Raw genomic sequence first — 27,085 nt, 5'->3', positions numbered from 1 at the left:
CATCAGTGTCAGATCGCACCATTCATGGTTGTTTGAGCCAGAGTGGACTTCATGGGAGACGACCAAAGAGGACACCACTGTTGAAAGGAAATCATCAAAAAGCCAGACTGGAATTTGCAAATATGCATTCTGGGAAAATGTCCTTTGGACAGATGAGACCATACTGGAGCTTTTTGGTAAGACACATCAGCTCTATGTTGGTAGACTCAAAAATGAAGCATCCAACCAAAAGAACACTGTCCCTACTGTGAAACATGGAGGAGGCTCAGTTCTGGTTTGGGGCTGCTTTGCTGCATCTGCCACAGGGTGTCTTGAAGTTGTGGAAGGTTGAATGAAATCTCCAGATGATCAAGGCATTGTGGGTAGAAATGTGCTGCCTAGTGTCAGAAAGCTTGGTCTCAGTGGCAGGTCATGGGTCTTCCAACGGGACAGCCATCCAAAACACACAGCCAAAAAACCCCAAGAATGGCTGAAAGAAAAGCGTTGGACTATTCTGAAGTGGATTCTATGAGCCCAGATCTGAATCCCATTGAACATCAGTGGAAGGAGCTGAAACATGCCATTTGGAGAAGACACCCGTCAAACCTGAGACAACTGGAGCAGTTTGCTCATGAGGAGGGGGCCAAAATACCTGTGGACAGGTGCAGAAGGCTCATTGACAAATACAGAAACCGTTTCATTGCAGTGATTGCCTCAAAAGGTTGTGCAACAAAATATAAAGTTATGGGAACCATCATTGTTGTCCAGCCCTATTTCATTAGTTTGTATTTTTTAATAATTCTGTTAATCAACAACTCAAAAGTAATGGCTGATTTTGATTATTTAATTTTCAATAAATTTTAATTTATTGTTACTTTTGAACGTTTCACGTCATTTCAGTGAACATTGTGGACTTTCTTTCTTTAACTGAGGGGTACCAACTATTTTGTCCACCACTGTATAAGTGAGGATCCAGCCGTTAGTTCTTGGAGCCACTGGCCTGTTCAGGTTCCACCTAAAACGGATGGCTGTGCTTTATTTTGGGTTCTGAGAGGAGCCTAGAGCTTTGCTTTGATGCTGGATGACTCTGTCTGCATAAAAGACAAAGAACGACATCACTGAAGGCATCAGAGCTAAATGGACGACCTGCTGCTGGTTCATAAGAACTACAGACAATAAATCTGTTTGTTTTCTCATTCATATAATAATCTAAGATAAACCTGATCATTCATCCACAAGACTACAGGAGGAGCTGATGATGTCACGGCGCCAAAATTGACCATATTTCACCTGTTTAAAGGTGATTAGAAGGAAGTGATTTTTCAAAATTCAAACTGCCCAATCAAAGCGCTGCTGCCCTCATTCAGCTTCCTCCTCTTTGGTTTCCTGTAACTGCAAGTTTTCTGCTGCAAACCAAACTTCAACGGAAGTGCAGAAGCTGTGCAGGAGCCGTTTCTGATCCGCCCACAGAGCACGCCATCATTCACGCCGGACCAGAGGGTGGAGCTCGGGGAGGGTCTTCTCATCTGCAGGTTCCCCCACAAATGTTTTTTCTGTACCATCAAAATCAAGCTGTGAGTTTACGGTCACAAAAAAACAGGCTGGAAGCTTTAAAAATGACGTTTGGACAGAAACAACATTCAGCTCTCGTTTCTAATCTCTGCTGAAAAACGCTTTTCAGAATCGTCACTGATCTGTGGAGCATCTCTCAGTGAACCTAGTTTTTCCGAATAAACCTTGTCCAGTTCTCCCCTCAGGTGTGGCTACAGCGAATCCCCTCCCTCCATCTGAGCCCCTCCTCCTTCCCCCCCTCCATGAACCTCCTCCTTGGTCTTCATCACAGAAAAACATCTGGAATATCACCTTTTATTTGTTTCAGGAGAACAGTATGCTAGCATGTAAGAAACCATTGCTTAACATGAATACAGTATGTTACAACGCAAAACATGAAGAATCACACCTATGTGGCCACACAGCCCCCCTCCCCCCACCATGTAAGGCTGACAGCGAGACTGCATGGAAGGAGCACACCACCGCCAACCCACCTCATGGAAGGTTAAAGAAACAAATCAATAAAAGTCCTTCAGAGAAGAGCAGCTCCACAGTCGCCCCGCCCCCCCCAGGAGCTGGAGGGGGGCAGAACAGCGATGATGCCTTTGTAGGTCTTTGACACGCAGAGCGGGAACAAGGCACAGACCATGATGAAGACAACATGGAACCAAAGAAGACGAAAAACGACAGGAGGTCTGATGCACGCCCACGAGGGGGGCGGAGCCTGACAGTCTGGCCACGGTGGAAACGTTCTTGATGAACCAGCTCAACCATGTGCTGCTCCAGAAAATGACAAAGCTGCGGACCATCACCAGCCCTCCAGAGGAACCTTAGTCAGGCGGGGTCCGAGACATGGAGGAATATCACTAGATAAATGGATGAGGGCGCAGCGAGGACATTTGGCGAGGAGAGGATAGTGCCCATGATCGGCTTTGCTCAGAACTGGGTTCTCCATCAGCTCATTTTTTCGATCATCTTATACTGAAACTGAGATACGGTGAAACAGTTCTATCTTTAACTGAGATACGATGGAACAGTTCTGTCTGAAACTGAGATACGATGGAACAGTTCTGTCTGTAACTGAGATACGATGGAACAGTTCTGTCTGAAACCGAGATACGATGGAACAGTTCTGTCTGAAACCGAGATACGACGGAACAGTTCTGTCTGAAACTGAGATACGATGGAACAGTTCTGTCTGAAACTGAGATACGACGCAACAGTTCTATCTGAAACTGAGATACGACGGAACAGTTCTGTCTGAAACTGAGATACGACGGAACAGTTCTGTCTGAAACAGAGATGCGACGGAACAGTTCTGTCTGAAACAGAGATACGATGGAACAGTTCTGTCTGAAACTGAGATACGACGGAACAGTTCTGTCTGAAACCGAGATACGATGGAACAGTTCTGTCTGAAACTGAGATACGATGGAACAGTTCTGTCTGAAACCAAGATACGATGGAACAGTTCTGTCTGAAACTGAGATACGATGGAACAGTTCTGTCTGAAACTGAGATACAATGGAACAGTTCTGTCTGAAATTGAAATACGATGGAACATTTCTGTCTAAAACTGAGATATGACGGAACAGTTCTGTCTGAAACAGAGATGCGACGGAACAGTTCTGTCTGAAACAGAGATACGACGGAACAGTTCTGTCTGAAACTGAGATGCGACGGAACAGTTCTGTCTGAAACTGAGATACGATGGAACAGTTCTGTCTGAAACTGAGATACAATGGAACAGTTCTGTCTGAAATTGAAATACGATGGAACAGTTCTGTCTGAAACTGAGATATGACGGAACAGTTCTGTCTGAAACAGAGATGCGACGGAACAGTTCTGTCTGAAACAGAGATACGACGGAACAGTTCTGTCTGAAACTGAGATGCGACGGAACAGTTCTGTCTGAAACAGAGATACGATGGAACAGTTCTGTCTGAAACCGAGATACGATGGAACAGTTCTGTCTGAAACTGAGATACGACGGAACAGTTCTGTCTGAAACTGAGATGCGACGGAACAGTTCTGTCTGAAACTGATATACGACGCAACAGTTCTGTCTGAAACAGATATACGATGGAACAGTTCTGTCTGAAACTGAGATACGACGGAACAGTTCTGTCTGAAACCGAGATACGATGGAACAGTTCTGTCTGAAACTGAGATACGACGGAACAGTTCTGTCTGAAACTGAGATACGACGGAACAGTTCTGTCTGAAACCGAGATACGATGGAACAGTTCTGTCTGAAACTGAGATACGACGGGAACAGTTCTGTCTGAAACCGAGATACGACCGGAACAGTTCTGTCTGAAACTGAGATACGATGGAACAGTTCTGTCTGAAACCGAGATACGATGGAACAGTTCTGTCTGAAACTGAGATACGATGGAACAGTTCTGTCTGAAACTGAGATACAATGGAACAGTTCTGTCTGAAATTGAAATACGATGGAACAGTTCTGTCTGAAACTGAGATATGACGGAACAGTTCTGTCTGAAACCGAGATACGACCGGAACAGTTCTGTCTGAAACCGAGATACGATGGAACAGTTCTGTCTGAAACTGAGATACGATGGAACAGTTCTGTCTGAAACTGAGATACGATGGAACAGTTCTGTCTGAAACTGAGATACAATGGAACAGTTCTGTCTGAAACAGAGATGCGACGGAACAGTTCTGTCTGAAACAGAGATACGACGGAACAGTTCTGTCTGAAACTGAGATGCGACGGAACAGTTCTGTCTGAAACTGATATACGACGCAACAGTTCTGTCTGAAACAGAGATACGATGGAACAGTTCTGTCTGAAACTGAGATACGATGGAACAGTTCTGTCTGAAACTGAGATACGATGGAACAGTTCTGTCTGAAACTGAGATATGACGGAACAGTTCTGTCTGAAACTGAGATACGACGGAACAGCTCTATCTATGGTTCCGGTTCCTGCTGTCCTGCAGAGAAGAGAACCAGCCACTTTGGAAAATGCTATACTTATTGCTTGTAAAGACACGTAGATCTCTATCTACAAACACTGTACCCCCCAGGCCTGCATGGTTGGTTGCGGTCATTAACTGTAAATGAGAACTGGACAGAGTGGCCCCGCCCCCCTGGTGTTCCAAACAGGTAGTGGTATCCAAGAAGCCAAAGTCCCACAGACATCTATAGATAAATGATCAGGTGTTAGTCATTCTACTGGTCAGAAGAACCGCTCTGGGTCTGATATTTTTTTTCTAACATGTTCTTGATAATCATCTCACTCCTGATTGGTGAGAGTGGTTCCCATAGAAACTCTGACTCGGATCAATTACTGCTTACTGACGACTTATGGCTCCAACATGGCGGCATCCATAACGCAGAAAAATGGCGACTGAATGGACTTCATGACAGCGGAGCCGGACGTAAACCCTTTTCTGGAAGGGGGTCACACTCCGTCACTGCAGTTCTCTGACACGGTCTCTGAGGTGGACCAGCATGATGGGGGGACAGAGGACTGAGTATGGAGGAGGAACTGAACACGCTGACATGGCCGTACATTCCTGGACACAGATGTGGTCGTTAAAAACTCTCTTTGAATCGAATCTTTGTGCATTTTCAGGGTAAAATCTGAGGAAGACTAGTCCAACGTGCACGTCAGCTCCTCTCACACATCCGCACATGCACATGCTACTCCTATGGCATCATGGGAAAAATAGATAACCCCGGCCCCCAGCTTCCATTTGTGCAGCTCTGCCTAACAGAAGGCCTGATGGGAAATGACAGGAGTCCAGGGTTTTGCAGGAGCAGAGTTCTGTCTTTGTGGGGCTTCATGTTTGCATAGAGCTCCTCCATCAGCGAAACGTCCTCCGCGGTCAGACATTGTCTCCTGATCTGTCCGTGGTTCCTCTGCTGGCTGATGGGTCGTTTCTGGTCACATGGATGTTGGGAAGAGCGGCTTTGGGCCCTTCATGCCGTGCTGGACTTCCCCAGCTCCTCCCTGATTGCTGAAAACACAGAGACACGGCGGCCTTGATCACATGACCATAAACACACGGAAGGCAGACTCAATGTCACTTCTAGTGAAAGATGGAGACATTGATCATTACCATCAATAAGCTCTTCCTTTAGTTTGGACAGTTCCTTCCTCATTTCATCAAGAATGTCCTAAAAGCAACAAACAAGCTCACAGTTAACTGTCCAACATCCACAAAGACGGTCAGTCAGATAAACAAAGACGTCCAAGAACTTCATCTGCTCCCTTCAGACCAGAATCTGTAAGGATGAGATATCTGTTCCAGAGAATTCCACAGAGACCTGAAGGCAAACAAGCAGAGTCTGGAGCCTTCAGGTTCTACCTGAAAGATGAACCTGAAACCCGTTCCTGAGAAATTAGGGACAGAACGTTGACTCACCTGTTTCAGTCGGTCATAGTCCAGAGCTTCTGCTGAAACGCCATTGGCACTTAAAGATGATGTGGGCGTCGGTGTGGACTTTAGCCTTTGCAGACAAACACAAAGTCAATCAGCACAACAAGAACCCATAAACATTAAGTCCTAATGGAACCATGCAGGAACCATGGAGGAGGTCCCAGAACCATACCGTACGAAACGCACACTCTGTCCAATCAACAGGATTCAAACCTTTTTAGAGGTTCTCTTTCAGAGTCAGAGGATCCTCAGCTGTTTAATGATCTTTATTATGTTCAGCCAGAACAAGGAACAGAAGCAAGGGAACCTCCAGCAAACAGGAATGCTGCCAGAACAACACAGGTTCCTGCAGAAGACGTTTGCTGGTTCTACGCCAGAGGAGTACAGCCGTCTGTTTTCAAGCTTATCATCTTATCTGGGGGTGGGGATAAGGGGTCCTTCAGCAGCTGCTGTGACTTTAAAAAGATAATGTTGTGTGTGTGCGTGGGGGTGGGTGTCTGTAAGATGGGCGTGCCTGGGGGTGGGTGGGGGTCAGTAAACTTGCCACTAAGATGGATTTTCTGGAACCACTAACAGCAGAAAACTTCAATGTTCTTCATCCTGAAATGCCCAAGCAGAAAGTGCTGCCCCCTGCTGGATGGTCACTTGATCCCAGCCCCCCCTTGGAATGGATGAACATTGGACTCCCCAGGCCTTAGTTTGGGTCACCATAGCGATTTTCATGCTCCCAGCAACAGCAGAGCCTGAAGAGGGCCCTCAGATTGTGGCTACAACGTTAGCAGTAGCATACGGGGTCTTGCCCCAGGACCCTCGCTGAATGAAGCTCAGCACCCCTCTGGGAATCGAACCCCTGGTGTCCTACGTGTCCTACACAGCGGAGCCATCCAAGCATAAGCCCCTCCCCCTCCTGGCATGGCATCCTGTTCACGTTCTGGATTATTCTGTGCAGGTGAGCCGGTACCTTCCGATGACGGGAGACTTGCTGCCGTTCACCGTGTTTGTTCGTTCCCATGGCTTCCTGGGCATGTCTGCAGTGGGGGAGGGGGCATCAGTGAAAATCATGAACTCGGGGGCGTGTGCACATGCACCTGTCACATATAATCATTCCACCCAACACTCACCTGGTGTGCTACATGATGGTACTTTGGGGGTGGAGCTTAAGTCAGCCTCCTCCTGCAGAGCAAAGCCACACAGGTGTTAGAGGATTAGAACCAGCAGCTGATCTGCATGAAGGATCAGAACGCTGAACCTTCTTACAGACCCCCTCCAGGGGAAACTGGGTATGGTGTTTCTTGATGATGGAAGACATTTCTAAAGAAAACGACATTTCTTAGGGTTTCTCTATTCCAATCGTTATGAATCAGGATCACATGATGCTGTTCGCGAAGATCCTATATGTTTGTTCATTCGTCTTCTAAGGCGTTTTGTCCCTGTCGGGGACACAGGGCTGCTGGGGCCTATCCCTGCTCGTGGGCGAAGGCAGGGGACATCCTGGATAGGTCTCCAGTCTATCGCGGGGCCACGACCATACTCACATCAAACCAATGGGTGATTTAAATGAACCAAAGAAGCATGTTTTTGGACGGTGGGGGCCGGACAAACCAACGCATGTTTATGGATCTTGGCTTACAACTGCATCACCATGATGAAAAGAGGGTTGATGGGAGCGGGACTTTTAGGTGAGAGGGCTGGAGGGTTCTACTCACCGATCTCTGGTCAGGTTCAGGTGAAGAACCCTTCTCTGCGATTCTTCTTCTGTAAGATCAGAAACAAATCCTTGGATGTGGTCGTAACAACATTTTTCAATGATGTTCAAGATCTAAACTTTACAGGAAACAAAAAAGGATCTAAAGGGGGATCAAATGATGAACAAAACGTTTAGGTTCCTTCCTAAAAGCATCTAAAGATGAACACATCCAAGAATCATGACAATATTAAAGCAAAAGCCGCATAAAAGCAAGATAAAAAGAAACCATTTGTTAAATACTTCAAACTAAATAAGCACACATTTGTCTTAAAATTGTTGGAAGAAAAATCATCTTAAGTAGAGTTGTTCTCCAAAGAACATTAAAATATAAAATCCTAGTAATAAAATATATTTAATTAGCTAATGTGCTTTTGTAAACATGCTAATCCATGAGAATGTTGAAGTCTGGTTACCTCCTGGCCAGTAAGGCGCTCATTTCTTCCATTAGTCCTCCTCCACCTCCTCCTCCTCCAGCCAGGAGCCCATTCCCTCTGGCGTCTGACTTGGCCCCCACACACCCGGATAAAGAAGAAGCCACAGCTGCTCCTGGATCGTCATTCTGGAGGAGAACCCGGAGAACGTTCCTTTGTTTCAGATTCAAGGAACATGTTTATCACAACAGCTGTACAGGAGGAACCACCTCTGAGGATGTGAGAAGACAAGGGAGCTGTGCACGAGTCTGTGCACGAGCATGTGCACGAGTGAGTGCACGAGCATGTGCACGGGTGAGTGCACGAGCATTTGCACGGGTGAGTGCACGAGCATTTGCACGGGTCTGTGCATGAGCATGTGCACGAGTCTGTGCATGAGCATGTGCACAAGTGAGTGCACAAGCATGTGCACGAGTCTGTGCACGAGCATGTGCACGGGTCTGTGCATGAGCATGTGCACGAGTCTGTGCACGAGCATGTGCACGAGTGAGTGCACGAGCATGTGCACGAGTCTGTGCATGAGCATGTGCACAGACCCGTGCATGAGCATTTGCACAAGTGAGTGCACGAGCATGTGTACAGGTCTGTGCATGAGCATGTGCACGAGTGAGTGCACAAGCATGTGCACGAGTCTGTGCATGAGCATGTGCACGAGTGAGTGCACAAGCATTTGCACAAGTCTGTGCATGAGCATGTGCACGAGTGAGTGCACGAGCATGTGCACGGGTCTGTGCATGAGCATGTGCACGGGTCTGTGCATGAGCATGTGCACGAGTCTGTGCATGAGCATGTGCACAAGTGAGTGCACAAGCATGTGCACGAGTCTGTGCACGAGCATGTGCACGGGTCTGTGCATGAGCATGTGCACGGGTCTGTGCATGAGCATGTGCACGAGTCTGTGCACGAGCATGTGCACGAGTGAGTGCACGAGCATGTGCACGAGTCTGTGCATGAGCATGTGCACAGACCCGTGCATGAGCATTTGCACAAGTGAGTGCACGAGCATGTGTACAGGTCTGTGCATGAGCATGTGCACGAGTGAGTGCACAAGCATGTGCACGAGTCTGTGCATGAGCATGTGCACGAGTGAGTGCACAAGCATGTGCACAAGTCTGTGCATGAGCATGTGCACGAGTGAGTGCACGAGCATGTGCACGGGTCTGTGCATGAGCATGTGCACGAGTCTGTGCATGAGCATTTGCACGATTGACTGCACAAGCATGTGCACGAGCATTTGCACGAGTGAGTGCACAAGCATGTGCACAAGTGCGTGCAGGAGTAAGTGCGTGCATGACAGCCCCCGTGTGATGCTGTTGCACGTCTCCGGGGTCTTTTTCTTTAGGAAATGTAAACAAAGCGAAGGAAACAGGAAAAAGGATAAATACTGTTAATAATGTTTTCTTGGTTTGTTTATACTCGTGTTTTATTGTAAATATCTTCATATTGTTCCTTTGTCTTGTGTTGTAAATGTAATTGTTGAACCTTCTATCCTGATGAAACTCTTAATATGCATTGTCCTAATTTAAATAAATAAATACAAATGAGTGAAGCTATCTGCAACTTTTTATCCTATCTTCACGGATTCGGGGGGGGGGGGGGGCCTTACCTTCTGCACTTTGCGCAGCTTGGCTCCAGCCAGGGCGGCGGCCAGTCCAGAGAGGGGGCGGTCCTCTGACGAAGAGAACAGGCTAGAGGGGAGAGGGGGGGGTGGCGGTGGCGGGGGGGCTCCAGGAGGAGGAGCTGGACCTGACAAGGGGGGCGTGGGTCCACCTGCACACAGTGTCGGTGGAAGTGGAGGAGGAGGGGGTGGAAGATGTTGGCCGGCAGGGGTGGTGGGCGTGGCCGCAGGGGTGGTGGGCGTGGCTGCTGGCATAGAGGCAACAGAAGAATCGGGTGGTAAGGGTGGAGCTGGGGGAGGGGTTGTCACCACCTGTCTGTCTGCTGGGTCTGCTGTTGGGGGGGGGATAAAAGCATTAAAAACACACGTGCACGTACAGGTCCAGTGTGCGCATGAGTACATGTGCACGTACAGGTACAGTATGTGCATGAGTACATGTGCACGTACAGGTCCAGTATGTGCATGAGTACATGTGCACGTACAGGTCCAGTATGTGCATGAGTACATGTGCACGTACAGGTCCAGTATGTGCATGAGTACATGTGCACGTACAGGTCCAGTATGTGCATGAGTACATGTGCACGTACAGGTCCAGTATGTGCATGAGTACATGTGCACGTACAGGTCCAGTATGTGCATGAGTACATGTGCACGTACAGGTCCAGTATGTGCATGAGTACATGTGCACGTACAGGTCCAGTATGTGCATGAGTACATGTGCACGTACAGGTCCAGTATGTGCATGAGTACATGTGCACGTACAGGTCCAGTATGTGCATGAGTACATGTGCACGTACAGGTCCAGTATGTGCATGAGTACATGTGCACGTACAGGTCCAGTATGTGCATGAGTACATGTGCACGTACAGGTCCAGTATGTGCATGAGTACATGTGCACGTACAGGTCCAGTATGTGCATGAGTACATGTGCACGTACAGGCTCAAACGCAGCCTGAAGGGTAACTGCTTCATTGATGAGAATTTACTTCACGCATGGCAGCGGCTTTCCAAATATGGTCACGTGGGCGGGGCCACCCCACAATGCACTCTGTGTTCCCAGCCCAAACTGTATTTAAGGTTGTTTTTTGACTTTTCAGCGTGGGAGCAGACGGGAGTTCGGACCGCTTCCCGCGGTGCTTTGAGGAACGCCATCATTCGTCTTTCCGGGTTTGGGAACATCATATTTGTTCTAAAAGTCCAAACTCCGATCTTCTGTCATGTTTCTCATGAATCCTCCCTTTTCCATAAAGAGCGAACAGGTTCTAGTTTCACTCGAAGGTAACAGAAGAACCAAATTGAACCTCTATGTTACCAGGAGGATCAGCTGAGAACGGTTCTCTACAACAGAGAACATGTCTGCTTGTTAAAGCAGCAGAACATCTCCTCTGCCCGTCACAGAAGAAGAACAAAGAAGAACTTTTTTGTTCCGTCTTCCACATTTTGACCTTTATCTGTTTATGTCCATCTACGTTTCATCATAGAACCACATGAACGTCTGCCGGATCATAACTCAAGTGTTCCCCCAAAGTCCCAGAGAACTGGGTCTTCTTCTCAAATCGGTTTTGTTCTTTGTACAAGTTCCCTTTTCTTCCAGAACCCTCCATTCCCAAATGCTGAGAAACCAAAAGATCAACCCAACATAGACAGGAACAGGGTTAGGAACCGGTTCACTGACCCCAAACTGGTACCAGCTTAGGAAAAGGGGCTGTAAGATTCTGGATGGTAGCATCAGTCCAGAACTTCAGATGAACATATGTACGAAGAAAACTTTAGTGAAGGGGATTATGGGTAACGTCGAAGAACGACCACAAATCAGAGGACAAATGTCAAAATTCATCTTTGCTTTTGAAAAACAAAAATGTCGTAAATGGATCAGAACCAAAACAGGCAAAGTTTTACATTTCCAGACTTTTAGATCCCAAACTGTCTGAAAGGAGAACCAGCAGAACGTTAATGAGGGTTCAGAAAGGAATCATTCAGGGACAACAGAAAACAAAAGTTCTGTGGACCAGAACCAGTGAATGTTTTTGCAGTGGTTCAGCCCAGGTCCATCTGTTTGGACCGGGTCCTTACAGGTCTCCAAAGATGCACCACGATGCCGACAAAGCACCTGGTTTCTGTAATCAGGCTGAACCATCAGAGAGAAGCCATAAGAGTCCAGCTCGGACCAATACAGAACCAGAACAGTATTAGAACAGAACCATGCTGCAGGGAAAGCTGAGGATTTTAGCATGTGATCAAATACCCAGATTGTGAGCAGAACCCAGAACCAAATCAGAACCAGGTCACCCCTTCAAGGACCCGCAGTCCAGAAGCCGGCGTGCAGCTGGTTCTGGACGGTCTAAAGCCGAAGCAGCAGAAAGACAGAGAGAGGAAAGTCCCGACTGCAGGCTTACCCTGGGGCTGGCAGGATGACCCCCCAGGAGCCGACTGGGGGTCCGGACCTGCAGCCGGGTCGCACTCCCCCGTCTGGTACTGACCCACGGGGAGCGAGAGGTGCTCAGCAGCAGCAGGGGGCGCTGTGGAGGGAGGGGGCACAGCAGGAGCCTGGCATGACAAGGGGGGGGACGATACTGAGGAAGAAGATGGGTAGGGAGCCATGGGGGAGGGAAGAGGGGGAGGCGTGGGTGGGGGAGGTGGAGTGGGGCAGCCAATGCCCAAAGGGGTGTGGTTATATGGGATGGTTACGGGGGAGGGTGCGGGGAACATTGGAGGGCCGTTGGGGGATGGCGAGGGGGGCTTCTGACTGAGGGGGGAGGGGGCAGCGATGGGGAAGAGGGGCCTGGGGCCGGCGGCCTTACCCGGAGGACTGCTTATCATCACGGGGGGGGACGGGGGCAGAGGGGTGAAGTTGCTGGATGACCACACCACGGACTTGGGGGGAGTAGAAGGGGTGGGGGCGAGCGCCAGGGGAGGGGCTTGTGGAGAAGTGTGCTGGCGCCTGGGAACCGTGGCGTAGTGAGGCAGAACGGGGTGGAAGGCGGAGCTTAGGGAGGTGGCAAAGCGGGAGGCCAAGTGCCTCTGAGGGGGGGTTGGGGGGGTCGTTGAGGACAACGGCCCCCCACCAGAAGCTGGGTAAATGGGCGTGGACGGAGAAACGGGAGTGGAGATAGTCCTGCTGTGCTCCTGGGGTGTCGGGGTGCAGAGAGAGCTTTCAAAGGCTTGGGGGGGGGGGGACAAGAGCAAAGAGAGGAAAGGATGAAGACGAGGAGAGAGAGAAGATGAAGCAGGAAAAACAACAGCAAACAGCGTGTTCTCTGACGTCCTGTTCTCCCCTCTTCTCTCCTGTCCTTCTGTCATGTTCTCCCCTGTTCTTCTGTCATGTTCTCTAATGTTCTTCTGTCATGTTCTCTAATGTTCTTCTGTCATGTTCACTCCCGTTCTTCTGTCATGTTCTCCCCTGTTCTTCTGTCATGTTCTCTAATGTTCTCTCCCGTTCTTCTGTCATGTTCTCTCATGTTCTTCTGTCATGTTCTCCCCTGTTCTCTCCCGTTTTTCTGTCATGTTCTCTCATGTTCTTCTGTCAGGCTCGGGGAGGTGTTCTCTTTCCCATTGTTCATTTTTGGCCCCAAATATACAGCCCAAAGGAAACATGTACACACCATACTCAATTTTATTTTTGCAACAGCTAAACTCGGAATCTGGCTAACAAGGAAAAACCGGTTACTCTCTGTTGGTTGTGTGGATGATACCTTTATGTTTTTTTATCTTCTGAAAAGTCGTGTGAATGTTGAATATGCTTACTTTAAGTTGATCGACGACCTTCAAAAGTTTAAAAATACGTGGGCTCTGGAGGGAGTTCTGTGTATCTATCGGGGAGGATAATAACATAGTGTTCAAATTCTAACGAATTACAGGCTATATACTGATTTTGATGTTGATGCTCCGCAATGGGGTACTTTTTTTTAGGTCTTATTATCTTTCTTTTAACGTACAGTGTGTCTTTAAATTAATGTGATTATTAAAGTTTTTGTAAAAATCAAAATCTTCTGTCATGTTCTCCCCTGTTCTCTCCTGTTCTTCTGTCATGTTCTCTAATGTTATTTCCCGTTCTTCTGTCATGTTTTCTCATGTTCTTCTGTCATGTTCTCTCCTGTTCTCTCCTGTTCTTCTGTCATGTTATCGCCTGTTCTTCTGTCATGTTCTCTTCTGTTCTCCCCTGTTCTTCTGTCATGTTCTCCCCTGTTCTCTCCCGTTCTTCTGTCGTGTTCTCCCCTGTTCTTTCCTGTTCTTCTGTCATGTTCTCTCATGTTCTATCATTTTCTCCCCTGTTCTATCCCGTTCTTCCGTCATGTTATCGCCTGTTCTTCTGTCATGTTCTCTTCTGTTCTCTCCTGTTCTTCTGTCATGTTCTCCCCTGTTCTCTCCCGTTCTTCTGTCATGTTCTCCCCTGTTCTTTCCTGTTCTTCTGTCATGTTCTCTCATGTTCTTCTATCATTTTCTCCCCTGTTCTCTCCCGTTCTTCTGTCACGTTCTCTCATGTTGTTCTGTCATGTTCTTTTCTGTTCTTCTGTCAAGGTATCCCCTGTTCTCTCCCGTTCTTCTGTCATGTTCTCTCATGTTCTTCTGTCATGTTCTCCCCTGTTCTCTCCTGTTCTTCTGTCATGTTCTCTAATGTTCTCTCCCGATCTTCTGTCATTCTTTCTCGTGTTCTTCTGTCATGTTCTCCCCCTGTTCTCTCCTGTCCTTCTGTCATGTTCTCTAATGTTCTCTCCCGTTCTTCTGTCATGTTTTCTCATGTTCTTTTGTCATGTTCTCTTCTGTTCTCCCCTGTTCTCTCCTGTTCTTCTGTCATGTTCTCCCCTGTTCTCTCCCGTTCTTCTGTCATTCTTTCTCGTGTTCTTCTGTCATGTTCTCCCCCTGTTCTCTCCTGTCCTTCTGTCATGTTCTCTAATGTTCTCTCCCGTTCTTCTGTCATGTTTTCTCATGTTCTTTTGTCATGTTCTCTTCTGTTCTCCCCTGTTCTCTCCTGTTCTTCTGTCATGTTCTCTCATGTTCTTCTGTCATGTTCTCCTCTGTTCCCTTCTGTTCTTGTGTCATGTTCTCTCATGTTCTTATGTCCTGTTCTCCCCTGTTCTCTCCCGTTCTTCTGTCATGTTCCCTTCTGTTCTTCTGTCATGTTCTCCCCTGCTCTCTCCCGTTCTTCTGTCATGTTCTCCCCTGTTCTCTCCTGTTCTTCTATCATGTTCTTCTGTCATGTTCTCTCCCGATCTTCTGTCATGTTTTCTCATGTTCTTCTGTCATGTTCTCCCCTGTTCTCTCCTGTTCTTCTGTCATGTTCTCTAATGTTCTCTCCCGTTCTTCTGTCATGTTTTCTCATGTTCTTCTGTCATGTTCTCTCCTGTTCTCTCCTGTTCTTCTGTCATGTTCTCCCCTGTTCTCTCCCGTTCTTTTGTCATGTTCTCCCCTGTTCTTTCCTGTTCTTTTGTCATGTTCTCTCATGTTCTTTTATCATTTTCTCCCCTGTTCTCTCCCGTTCTTCCATCATGTTATCGCCTGTTCTTCTGTCATGTTCTCTCCTGTTCTCTCCTGTTCTTTTGTCATGTTCTCCCCTGTTCTCTCCCGTTCTTCTGTCATGTTCTCCCCTGTTCTTTCCTGTTCTTCTGTCATGTTCTCTAATGTTCCTTTGTCATGTTCTCTCCTGTTCTTCTGTCATGTTCTATCCTGTTCTTCTGTCATGTTCTCCCCTGTTTTCTCCCATTATTCTGTCATGTACTCTCCTTTTCTTCTGTCATGTTCTCTCATGTTCTTCTGTCATGTTTGCCCCTGTTCTCTCCCGTTCTTCCGTCATGTTCTCTCATGTTCTTCTGTCATGTTCTCTACTGTTCCTTTTTCACTTTCTCTCCGGTTCTTTTGTCATGTTCTCTCCTCTTCTCCCCTGTTCTTCTGTCATGTTCTCTCCTGTTCTTCTGTCAGGCTCTCTCATGTTCTCCTCTCTCGGTTTCAGTTTTTTGTGAAGGAGCCACCACAGATCTCCTGTCTGCTTTGTTGTAATATTACCTACAAACACTCGGTTCTGCTTGGTTCTCTAACATGGGCAGATGTTTGTACCCGGTCCTCCAGATCCGCCCCCATGCTCAATCCTCGGTTATTTAGCCGCAGGAGCAGGTGGTTCCAGGTCTTAGAGAACCTTCAATCCAGTAGAAGGAATCATGGTGGCGGATGTGGAGGAGACCATTGTTTGCAGGGCCACAGATGGGTTCTGTGGAGGTCCATACAGACACAGAGGTCATGGTTCAGGGAAACCTGAGAACTAGCTTGAGTTTTGGGGGTGAAACAGGAACGTCAGAGGAGGTCCAGACTAGCAGGTCCAGACCAGGAGGTCCAGACCAGGAGGACCAGACCTGGAAGTCCAGACCCGGTGGACCAGACCAAGAGGTCTAGACTTGGAGAACCAGGCTAGGATGTCTAGCCATGGAGGTCCTGACCTAAAGGTCCAGAACCGGATGTCCGTCTGGAGTTCAAGGACCGGAGGTCCAGACCCGGTGGCCGGACCCGGAAGTCCAGCCTAGGAGTTCCAGACACGGAGGTCAAGACCTGGTAGTCCAGACTAGGAGGTCCAGACCTGGTAGTCCAGACTAGGAGGTCCAGACCATGAGGTCCAGACCCGGAGGTCCTGACCAGGGGGTCCTGACCCAATGGTCCAGACCCGGAAGTGCAGTCTAGGAGTTCCAGACCCAGAGGTTCAGACCTGGAGAACCAGGCCAAGAGGTCTAGACCTGGAGAACCAGGCTAGGATATCTAGCCATGGAGGTCCTGACCCAGAGGGCCAGACCCGAATGTCCAGACTAGGAGTTCTAGACCTGGAGGTCCAGACCCGGAGAACCAGACCAGGAGGTCCTGACCCAATGGTCCAGACCCCGAAGTTCAGCCTAGAAGTTTCAGACCCGGAGGTCCAGACCCGGGGAACCAGACCAAGAGGTTTAGACCTGGAAAACAGGAACAGGAAGTCTAGACTTGGAGGTCCTGACCCGGAGATCCAGACCCGTCGGTCCAGACTAGAAGGTCCAGACCCGGTAGTCAGGACTAGGAAGTCCAGACTAGGAGGTCTTGATCCGATGGTCCAGACCCGGAGGTCCAGACTAGGAGTTCCAGACTAGGAGGTCCAGACGCGGTGATCAGGACTTGGAGGTCCAGACTAGGACTTCAAGACCCGGAGGTCCAGACCCGGTGGTCCGTCTGGGAGGTCCAGACCCAGAGGTCCAGAGCCGGAGTTCCTGACCAGGAGGTCCTGACCCAATGGTTCAGACCCGGAAGTTCAGCCGACGAGTTCCAGACCCAGAGGTCCAGACTAGGAGTTGAAGAACCGGAGGTCCAGACCCGGTGGCCGGACCCGGAAGTCCAGCCTAGGAGTTCCAGACCCGGAGGTCAAGACCTGGTAGTCCAGACCTGGTGCTCCAGACCCGGAAGTTCAGCCTACGAGTTCCAGATCCGGTGATCCAGACTGGGAGGTTAAGACTAGGAGTTCAAGACCCGGAGGTCCAGACCCAGTAGTCCAGACTAGGAGGTCCAGACCCAAGGAACCAGACCAGAAGGTTTAGACCCGGAGAACCAGACCAGAAGGTCCTGACCTAGAGGTCCAGAACTGGTAGTCCAGAGTAGAAGGTCCAGACCCGGTAGTCAGGACTAGGAGGTCCAGTGCAGGAGGTCTTGACCCGATGGTCCAAACCCAGAGGTCAGAACTAGGAGTTCCAGACCCGGAGGTCCAGACCTGGTAGTCCAGACTAGGAGTTCAAGGAGGTCAAGGAGATCCAGACTAGGAGTTCAAGACCCGGTGATCCATACTGGGAGGTCCAGACCAGGAGGTCCTGACCCGTTGGTCCAGACCCGGTTATCCAGACTAGGAGTTCCAGACTAAGAGGTCCAGACCGGGAGGTTCTTCACATTCAGGGTTTTATCTTCTTGGTGGATCAGACACGTCGTCTAAGTTCAGTTTTTCAGCAAATATATTTCCTGATCCAGTTCTCAGCTTTGGCCCTGACTACAGACCCACTCAGGGATACGTTAGAACCCCACCATGTTGTTATAGTGACTGAAAGAACCAAATGTTCTGACCCAGTCTACAGAATTGCCATTCAATACAGCAGCATAGTACTGAACAGAGAAGTTCATCTCCCCAGTTTGGTCTGAACTCATGTTCCAATCCAGGATCCTTCATCTTTTCTGAGGAACCGGATCGTGTTCTTGACAGCGCCTGGTTTCTGGTGGGGGAGGGGTGTCATATGTCATGAGGAGGTGGTGATGTAAAGTAATCAGACTACCCTCTGCTCTCGTAATTTCACTCACTTCTCGTCTTCTAACTGGATTTGAGTCCGGAGGCCCGTTTTTGCACCACAGGGTCAGCCACAGAACTGGACCCTGGTTCTGGACACTCCGTATAATTACAGCAGCAGCCATGATGCTGGAGGTTCTTCTAATGAAGAATCTCCCCAGGAGGTCTGACTGAGATCCAGAGTCCACAGAGGACCGTTCCCAGAAACGGATCCTAATGCACGGAGCTGAGGGGCGGTCCAAGAACCCATGCTGACCCGATTCTGCAGGACCATCCAACCCTCAACCATCTGCTATCCACAGGACCCAGAATCAGAACCTGTTAGAACCCTTCTGTTCTCGTACACATTACTGAGAACCGTGCACGTTTGGGTCCAGCACTCACCTGCGTTGGACATGCGCCTCCCTCTCTCCCAGTCCTGCTGTTCTCTGTCCGGCTGCTCCTTCTCCATCACTTCATGCTCGGCACGCTCCCGCTGCTCCCGCTGCTCCCGCTGCTCCCGCTGCTCCTGCTGCTCCCGCTGCTCCTGGCGCTCCCGTGCAAGCCGCTCCTTCTCTGCTTCAATCTCTTTCTCCTGCCTTTCACGCTCCTGCCGCTCCAAAATCTCCCTCTCCTGACGCTCCCGTTCCACATCTTTCTGCCGCTGCAGCTCCTGCAGCTGCCTGGAAGAAGGAGAAGGTGTAAAAGGAGAGATGGTTGGTCTTTAAGCTACTGCCTTTAGGGGGTGCCACAGCCATTCCTCTGCCTTCGTCTAACCGTCTCCTCTGTATCCTCCTCCCTCAGGACCTCCATCTATGAACCTCCTCTTTCCTGGGATCCATCTTCTTCCCTGCACTGATCTCCACAACATCCGACGGTTTCAATGTTGGAATCCATTTTCAAAATGTTTAACCAGATCAGCTGAACATCTGATCAAAGCTGCTTTTGGAGATGATTCTAGACGGTTCTGACCGGTCTGGAACCGATGCAGCTTCTCCGATGTGTCGGGAATTTAAATGGGGAAAAAACACGGCGTATTTCTACGTCACAAACTGCATTATTTTCAAAGGACTTTTTTCATCTGCTCCTGATTCCCAACGATTTGAATCCAGAAATACTCAGAAAGGCAGTTCTGACCTTTTGTATATCATCCAATGGCAGGCAGTCTCTGCTAAAGCTGCGTCTCACAGGTGTTCATTACTTTAGACAGTCAGGCTCCTTTAAGATTTTATTGGAAGATATACGGACATATTTTCTTTATCTGTGTCCTCTATAATCAGAAAAATGCTACAAGAACACATGGAAAACAGCAAAACACAATTTTCTATCAGCATGAGGCTTAAAAAAAGATCATTTATTAGCTCTGTGTACGTCCAGCTCTGGCCAGTAGAGGGCAGCAGAGGCCATGAAATGTATAACAGTGAGCTCTGCTTCCCAGTGTGTTTGAGTGACTGCAGTTGCTGCTGGGATGTAAGCTGAAGCCATTTGTGAGCCAGAAGCACACAAAGACAACACAAAAGCAGCTCTGACTCACACACACAACCTCTCTGCAGTGGTGAGATCACAGCTGCCGGACCCGGGTCCTACAGACCTACCCCTCTGCCTGTTTTCCACATCTCTCTGTACTTCCTGCTGCCGATTACCTGGATCAGGTGTGTTCAGTCAGTCAGAATAAGGACACCTGAAAATGAGAAGAGTGGTTGACCTCCAGGACTAAGGTTAGACAGCCCTGAATAGGGTGTTTCTATAGGAGGTAAAGAGAACTCTGAGGTACAAGAGTCAAGTAAAGCAGTGGGAGGATCATCATCAGGGCTGTTTTGCAGATATGAAGCTGACAGAAACTCCTCAGCAAACTGAAACACGTCAGAAAACCCCAAAAAAGCTACAACTGGGTCACAGATCCCCCCCCCCCCCCGATCACAGGTGGTTCACAGAGACAACCCCCCCGGATCACAGGAAACCTGGACCAGAAGATACCATGACCATCAGCAACAGGAATGTGACAGACTGACTAAACCATTAGTCTACATGAGGACAGAAAATAGACTGATGGTGAGGAGCAGGTGGACAGGTAAACAGGCCTTAGTCACCTGGACTTCAGGAAGTGTGAAAATGATTACACACAACCTGGAATGACCTCATTTCAGATGTTTTCTCACGCCATCTGCTGCTGACGGAATCATCTTAGGACGCGGCTTATGATGTGATCAGAGCCACAGGTGAGATGAGTCAGCAGGTTCCCACAAGTGTTGGAACGCTGGCGGCGCCTCATCATACTGACACGGTACAGAAAGAACTCTGAGAGTCTGAGTTCCTCCAACTCCAAAAAGCAGCTCCCTGAAGGCGCTGCTTATTTTATTTTATTTGGGGGGGGGGGGGGTAGTTACAACCCCCCCCATCCAAAATGAGAGAAAAGAAGAAAAAAGGAGAAAGTAATTCTTTTCCAGAGACACTCCCCACCCCCGAGATGATGCCCCAGTTCTCATGCTGCCTCTGAGCTCCATGATGTAATTACTGGAAATGGAGATTAATGGATTCTGGGCCCAGAAGACAGACACACATCTGTGAGGACCTGTGGACTCCAAGACTGTCCAAGACTGTTCATGACTGTCCATGACTGTCCAAGACTGTCCAAGACTGTCCAAGACTGTTCAAGACTGTTCAAGACTGTTCATGACTGTCCAAGACTGTTCAAGACTGTTCAAGACTGTCCAAGACTGTTCAAGACTGTTCAAGACTGTTCAAGACTGTTCATGACTGTCCAAGACTGTTCAAGACTGTCCAAGACTGTCCAAGACTGTTCAAGACTGTTCAAGACTGTTCAAGACTGTTCAAGACTGTTCATGACTGTCCAAGACTGTTCAAGACTGTTCAAGACTGTTCAAGACTGTTCAAGACTGTTCATGACTGTCCAAGACTGTTCAAGACTGTTCAAGACTGTCCATGACTGTTCAAGACTGTTCAAGACTGTTCAAGACTGTCCAAGACTGTTCAAGACTGTTCAAGACTGTTCATGACTGTCCAAGACTGTTCAAGACTGTTCAAGACTGTCCAAGACTGTTCAAGACTGTTCAAGACTGTTCAAGACTGTTCATGACTGTCCAAGACTGTTCAAGACTGTCCAAGACTGTCCAAGACTGTTCAAGACTGTTCAAGACTGTTCAAGACTGTTCAAGACTGTTCATGACTGTCCAAGACTGTTCAAGACTGTTCAAGACTGTTCAAGACTGTTCAAGACTGTTCAAGACTGTCCATGACTGTTCAAGACTGTTCAAGACTGTTCAAGACTGTCCAAGACTGTTCAAGACTGTTCAAGACTGTTCATGACTGTCCAAGACTGTTCAAGACTGTTCAAGACTGTCCAAGACTGTTCAAGACTGTTCAAGACTGTTCAAGACTGTTCATGACTGTCCAAGACTGTTCAAGACTGTTCAAGACTGTTCAAGACTGTCCATGACTGTTCAAGACTGTTCAAGACTGTTCAAGACTGTCCAAGACTGTTCAAGACTGTTCAAGACTGTTCATGACTGTCCAAGACTGTTCAAGACTGTTCAAGACTGTTCAAGACTGTCCATGACTGTTCAAGACTGTTCAAGACTGTTCAAGACTGTCCAAGACTGTCCAAGACTGTCCAAGACTGTCCATGACTGTCCATGACTGTCCAAGACTGTCCAAGACTGTCCAAGACTGTTCAAGACTGTTCAAGACTGTTCATGACTGTCCAAGACTGTTCAAGACTGTTCAAGACTGTCCAAGACTGTCCAAGACTGTCCAAGACTGTCCAAGACTGTTCAAGACTGTTCAAGACTGTTCATGACTGTCCAAGACTGTTCAAGACTGTTCAAGACTGTCCAAGACTGTTCAAGACTGTTCAAGACTGTTCAAGACTGTTCATGACTGTCCAAGACTGTTCAAGACTGTTCAAGACTGTTCAAGACTGTCCATGACTGTTCAAGACTGTTCAAGACTGTTCAAGACTGTCCAAGACTGTCCAAGACTGTCCAAGACTGTCCATGACTGTCCAAGACTGTTCAAGACTGTTCAAGACTGTTCATGACTGTCCAAGACTGTTCAAGACTGTTCAAGACTGTTCAAGACTGTTCATGACTGTCCAAGACTGTTCAAGACTGTTCAAGACTGTTCAAGACTGTTCATGACTGTCCAAGACTGTTCAAGACTGTTCAAGACTGTCCATGACTGTTCAAGACTGTTCAAGACTGTTCAAGACTGTCCAAGACTGTCCAAGACTGTCCATGACTGTCCATGACTGTCCAAGACTGTCCAAGACTGTCCAAGACTGTTCAAGACTGTTCAAGACTGTTCATGACTGTCCAAGACTGTTCAAGACTGTTCAAGACTGTCCAAGACTGTTCAAGACTGTTCAAGACTGTTCAAGACTGTTCATGACTGTCCAAGACTGTTCAAGACTGTTCAAGACTGTTCAAGACTGTCCATGACTGTTCAAGACTGTTCAAGACTGTTCAAGACTGTCCAAGACTGTTCAAGACTGTTCAAGACTGTTCAAGACTGTTCATGACTGTCCAAGACTGTTCAAGACTGTTCAAGACTGTTCAAGACTGTTCAAGACTGTTCATGACTGTCCAAGACTGTTCAAGACTGTTCAAGACTGTTCAAGACTGTCCAAGACTGTTCAAGACTGTTCAAGACTGTTCAAGACTGTCCATGACTGTTCAAGACTGTTCAAGACTGTTCAAGACTGTCCAAGACTGTCCAAGACTGTCCAAGACTGTCCATGACTGTCCATGACTGTCCATGACTGTCCAAGACTGTCCAAGACTGTCCAAGACTGTTCAAGACTGTTCAAGACTGTTCATGACTGTCCAAGACTGTTCAAGACTGTTCAAGACTGTCCAAGACTGTCCAAGACTGTCCAAGACTGTCCAAGACTGTTCAAGACTGTTCAAGACTGTTCATGACTGTCCAAGACTGTTCAAGACTGTCCAAGACTGTTCAAGACTGTTCAAGACTGTTCAAGACTGTTCATGACTGTCCAAGACTGTTCAAGACTGTTCAAGACTGTTCAAGACTGTCCATGACTGTTCAAGACTGTTCAAGACTGTTCAAGACTGTCCAAGACTGTCCAAGACTGTCCAAGACTGTCCATGACTGTCCAAGACTGTTCAAGACTGTTCAAGACTGTTCATGACTGTCCAAGACTGTTCAAGACTGTTCAAGACTGTTCAAGACTGTTCATGACTGTCCAAGACTGTTCAAGACTGTTCATGACTGTCCAAGACTGTTCAAGACTGTTCAAGACTGTTCAAGACTGTCCATGACTGTTCAAGACTGTTCAAGACTGTTCAAGACTGTCCAAGACTGTCCAAGACTGTCCATGACTGTCCATGACTGTCCAAGACTGTCCAAGACTGTCCAAGACTGTTCAAGACTGTTCAAGACTGTTCATGACTGTCCAAGACTGTTCAAGACTGTTCAAGACTGTCCAAGACTGTTCAAGACTGTTCAAGACTGTCCAAGACTGTCCAAGACTGTTCAAGACTGTTCATGACTGTCCATGACTGTCCATGACTGTCCAAGACTGTTCAAGACTGTCCAAGACTGTCCAAGACTGTTCAAGACTGTTCAAGACTGTTCAAGACTGTTCAAGACTGTTCATGACTGTCCAAGACTGTTCAAGACTATTCAAGACTGTCCAAGACTGTCCATGACTGTTCAAGACTGTTCATGACTGTCCATGACTGTTCAAGACTGTCCATGACTGTCCAAGACTTCTTCTCTGCTTCCAGAGAAACATGTGAGACACCTGCTGCACCAACCGGGCTGCATCTCTTGACGAGAGTTGCCAGGGAAACCGTTGCTAAGCGTGGGTGGACCATAACCCTGCATGAACATTCCTGCTCTGGCATTTGTTTTACTGCTGAATGTAAAAGTTGATGAAGATTTAACAACAAAGCAACAAAGTGAGTATCTCTGTAGAAATCACAAGGAACAACTTTGTTCTAAATTTGACATAAAATACTTTTATTTTAAAGAAAGGATTCACTTGTTTGGTGTTGTTTATCTTTGTTTTTAAGAATTTTAAAGATTGCTGTTTTTCTTTGCATCATTTTTGGTTTATTCCTGATTTAGTGGCTGAAAATCTTCAAACAAACAACATTTCTTGAAAAGTTCCACAAAAATCAAACGTGAAACATTATCGGTGCCTAAAGTCAAGAAAAATCAAACCGTGAATAAAATCTGGACCCCCCCCCCCCCAAACTGAAAGAACCAGGAAGCATACCCCTCCCCCCCCCCTGGTGACCGCAGCAACTGATCTACCGTCTGCCATACAACGTTATATATAGAACAATGGGGGGGGGGGGGGGGGGGGAGTAAGTGAAGGAAGAGAAGCAAAACGGGGAGAAAAGTGTGTGTGGGGGGGGGCTGAACTCTCCAGAGCTGCAGGAACACGAGACAGATCCGATACCAGCCGGGCCAGATTTAGAACCTGACTCACAGCTAAAAAATGCAGCTCGTGGTGAGGAGGGGGGGGGGCAGGCAATGAAGTCCAACCTTTAATGCAGGAGATCTTCCAATATGACCTCACCAAGCCAAAACTCTCTGACACCCTCCCCCCCATCTGAGGTGCAGCTCAGAACATCGGGTTTTAAGAATCTTTGGGTTTCTTTAGGGAAACTTTCAATCTTTTCTTTAATAATGGCTCACTTTGGTGTAAAGTTCTCTATGCTGCTGATCTGAATGGATCTTATCTAGTGTAACGTTCTCTATGCTGCTGATCTGAATGGATCTTATCTAGTGTAACGTTCTCTATGCTGCTGATCTGAATGGATCTTATCTGGTGTAAAGTTCTCTATGCTGCTGATCTGAATGGATCTTATCTGGTGTAAAGTTCTCTATGCTGCTGATCTGAATGGATCTTATCTGGTGTAAAGTTCTCTATGCTGCTGATCTGAATGGATCTTTTCTGGTGTAACTTTATCTATGCTGCTGATCTGAATGGATCTTATCTAGTGTAACGTTCTCTATGCTGCTGATCTGAATGGATCTTATCTAGTGTAACGTTCTCTATGCTGCTGATCTGAATGGATCTTATCTAGTGTAACGTTCTCTATGCTGCTGATCTGAATGGATCTTATCTGGTGTAAAGTTCTCTATGCTGCTGATCTGAATGGATCTTATCTGGTGTAACTTTATCTATGCTGCTGGTCTGAATGGATCTTATCTGGTGTAAAGTTCTCTATGCTGCTGATCTGAATGGATCTTATCTGGTGTAAAGTTCTCTATGCTGCTGATCTGAATGGATCTTTTCTGGTGTAACTTTATCTATGCTGCTGATCTGAATGGATCTTATCTAGTGTAACGTTCTCTATGCTGCTGATCTGAATGGATCTTATCTAGTGTAACGTTCTCTATGCTGCTGATCTGAATGGATCTTATCTAGTGTAACGTTCTCTATGCTGCTGATCTGAATGGATCTTATCTGGTGTAAAGTTCTCTATGCTGCTGATCTGAATGGATCTTATCTGGTGTAACTTTATCTATGCTGCTGGTCTGAATGGATCTTATCTGGTGTAAAGTTCTCTATGCTGCTGATCTGAATGGATCTTATCTGGTGTAAAGTTCTCTATGCTGCTGATCTGAATGGATCTTTTCTGGTGTAACTTTATCTATGCTGCTGATCTGAATGGATCTTATCTAGTGTAACGTTCTCTATGCTGCTGATCTGAATGGATCTTATCTAGTGTAACGTTCTCTATGCTGCTGATCTGAATGGATCTTATCTAGTGTAACGTTCTCTATGCTGCTGATCTGAATGGATCTTATCTGGTGTAAAGTTCTCTATGCTGCTGATCTGAATGGATCTTATCTGGTGTAAAGTTCTCTATGCTGCTGATCTGAATGGATCTTATCTGGTGTAAAGTTCTCTATGCTGCTGATCTGAATGGATCTTTTCTGGTGTAACTTTATCTATGCTGCTGATCTGAGTGGATCTTATCTAGTGTAACGTTCTCTATGCTGCTGATCTGAATGGATCTTATCTAGTATAACGTTCTCTATGCTGCTGATCTGAATGGATCTTATCTAGTGTAACGTTCTCTATGCTGCTGATCTGAATGGATCTTATCTAGTGTAACGTTCTCTATGCTGCTGATCTGAATGGATCTTATCTGGTGTAAAGTTCTCTATGCTGCTGATCTGAATGGATCTTATCTGGTGTAAAGTTCTCTATGCTGCTGATCTGAATGGATCTTATCTGGTGTAAAGTTCTCTATGCTGCTGATCTGAATGGATCTTTTCTGGTGTAACTTTATCTATGCTGCTGATCTGAATGGATCTTATCTAGTGTAACGTTCTCTATGCTGCTGATCTGAATGGATCTTATCTAGTGTAACGTTCTCTATGCTGCTGATCTGAATGGATCTTATCTAGTGTAACGTTCTCTATGCTGCTGATCTGAATGGATCTTATCTGGTGTAAAGTTCTCTATGCTGCTGATCTGAATGGATCTTATCTGGTGTAACTTTATCTATGCTGCTGGTCTGAATGGATCTTATCTGGTGTAAAGTTCTCTATGCTGCTGATCTGAATGGATCTTATCTGGTGTAAAGTTCTCTATGCTGCTGATCTGAATGGATCTTTTCTGGTGTAACTTTATCTATGCTGCTGATCTGAATGGATCTTATCTAGTGTAACGTTCTCTATGCTGCTGATCTGAATGGATCTTATCTAGTGTAACGTTCTCTATGCTGCTGATCTGAATGGATCTTATCTAGTGTAACGTTCTCTATGCTGCTGATCTGAATGGATCTTATCTAGTGTAAGGTTCTCTAATTATTATTGAATTCATTATAAAGCGTCACTATGTCCCAAATCCTAAACACACATTTCCCGTTGAGACAACAATGAGCTCCAACAGCTACAAGGAGGCTGCTGCACAGCAGATGTTGACAGAAACGACTCCATCCAGTGAAGCTGGACACCTACGCTGTGGTTCTGAAGGTTCTGGAAGCGGCCCGGCGTAGGAAGACCGTCAGTGACGGGGAGTTTGTAAAGGAACGTCTGCTGAAAGGAGCTGACACTGTTTGTCCAGAGAGAAAGAGAAAGTCTGAGGAACTA

At 47.3% G+C, this 27,085-nt stretch overlaps 2 protein-coding genes and 1 long non-coding RNA gene across 22 annotated transcripts in view; 1 reads left to right on the top strand and 2 right to left on the bottom strand.

The window, feature by feature from the left end:
• Window positions 1–1,831: 1,831 nt before the first annotated feature.
• The window catches only part of enah (ENAH actin regulator), a 47,244-nt gene continuing 21,990 nt past the window's right edge, over window positions 1,832–27,085 (bottom strand). For 4 of the 20 annotated variants that reach the window (XM_078942508.1, XM_023953002.2, XM_023952999.2 and 1 more), the window contains exons 5-14: window positions 18,395–18,672; window positions 12,135–12,899; window positions 9,727–10,070; window positions 8,103–8,248; window positions 7,649–7,697; window positions 7,064–7,115; window positions 6,904–6,970; window positions 5,928–6,012; window positions 5,622–5,679; window positions 1,832–5,519 (exon numbers count right to left, since the gene is read on the bottom strand). In XM_078942508.1, the coding sequence (XP_078798634.1) occupies window positions 5,482–5,519; window positions 5,622–5,679; window positions 5,928–6,012; window positions 6,904–6,970; window positions 7,064–7,115; window positions 7,649–7,697; window positions 8,103–8,248; window positions 9,727–10,070; window positions 12,135–12,899; window positions 18,395–18,672 (1,882 nt within the window). In that variant the 3' untranslated portion in view covers window positions 1,832–5,481. The remainder of the gene's footprint in view (window positions 5,520–5,621; window positions 5,680–5,927; window positions 6,013–6,903; window positions 6,971–7,063; window positions 7,116–7,648; window positions 7,698–8,102; window positions 8,249–9,726; window positions 10,071–12,134; window positions 12,900–18,394; window positions 18,673–27,085) is intronic. The other 16 variants (XM_078942514.1, XM_023953003.2, XM_078942512.1 and 13 more) reach the window with 7 other exon arrangements.
• Window positions 8,274–9,562, bottom strand: LOC144990213 (uncharacterized; the record flags this gene model as incomplete). Its single annotated transcript, XM_078943237.1, has 2 exons — window positions 9,537–9,562; window positions 8,274–9,456 (listed from the first exon to the last, which is right to left on the bottom strand). Coding segments are annotated over exons 1-2 (1,209 nt in total), but the record flags the coding sequence as incomplete, so codon positions are not given.
• On the top strand, window positions 14,575–18,341 carry LOC144990043 (uncharacterized). The gene is made up of 2 exons (XR_013653974.1): window positions 14,575–17,050; window positions 17,106–18,341. It is a non-coding gene; the product is annotated as an uncharacterized LOC144990043 (long non-coding RNA).

The sequence above is a fragment of the Oryzias latipes genome, chromosome 24, assembly GCF_053564925.1.
Source record: "Oryzias latipes strain Hd-rR chromosome 24, Olatipes_Hd-rR_3.1".
Taxonomy (NCBI): domain Eukaryota; kingdom Metazoa; phylum Chordata; class Actinopteri; order Beloniformes; family Adrianichthyidae; genus Oryzias; species Oryzias latipes.
Note: the sequence above shows the minus strand (reverse complement) of the source record. Positions and strands in the feature narration are given on the sequence as shown.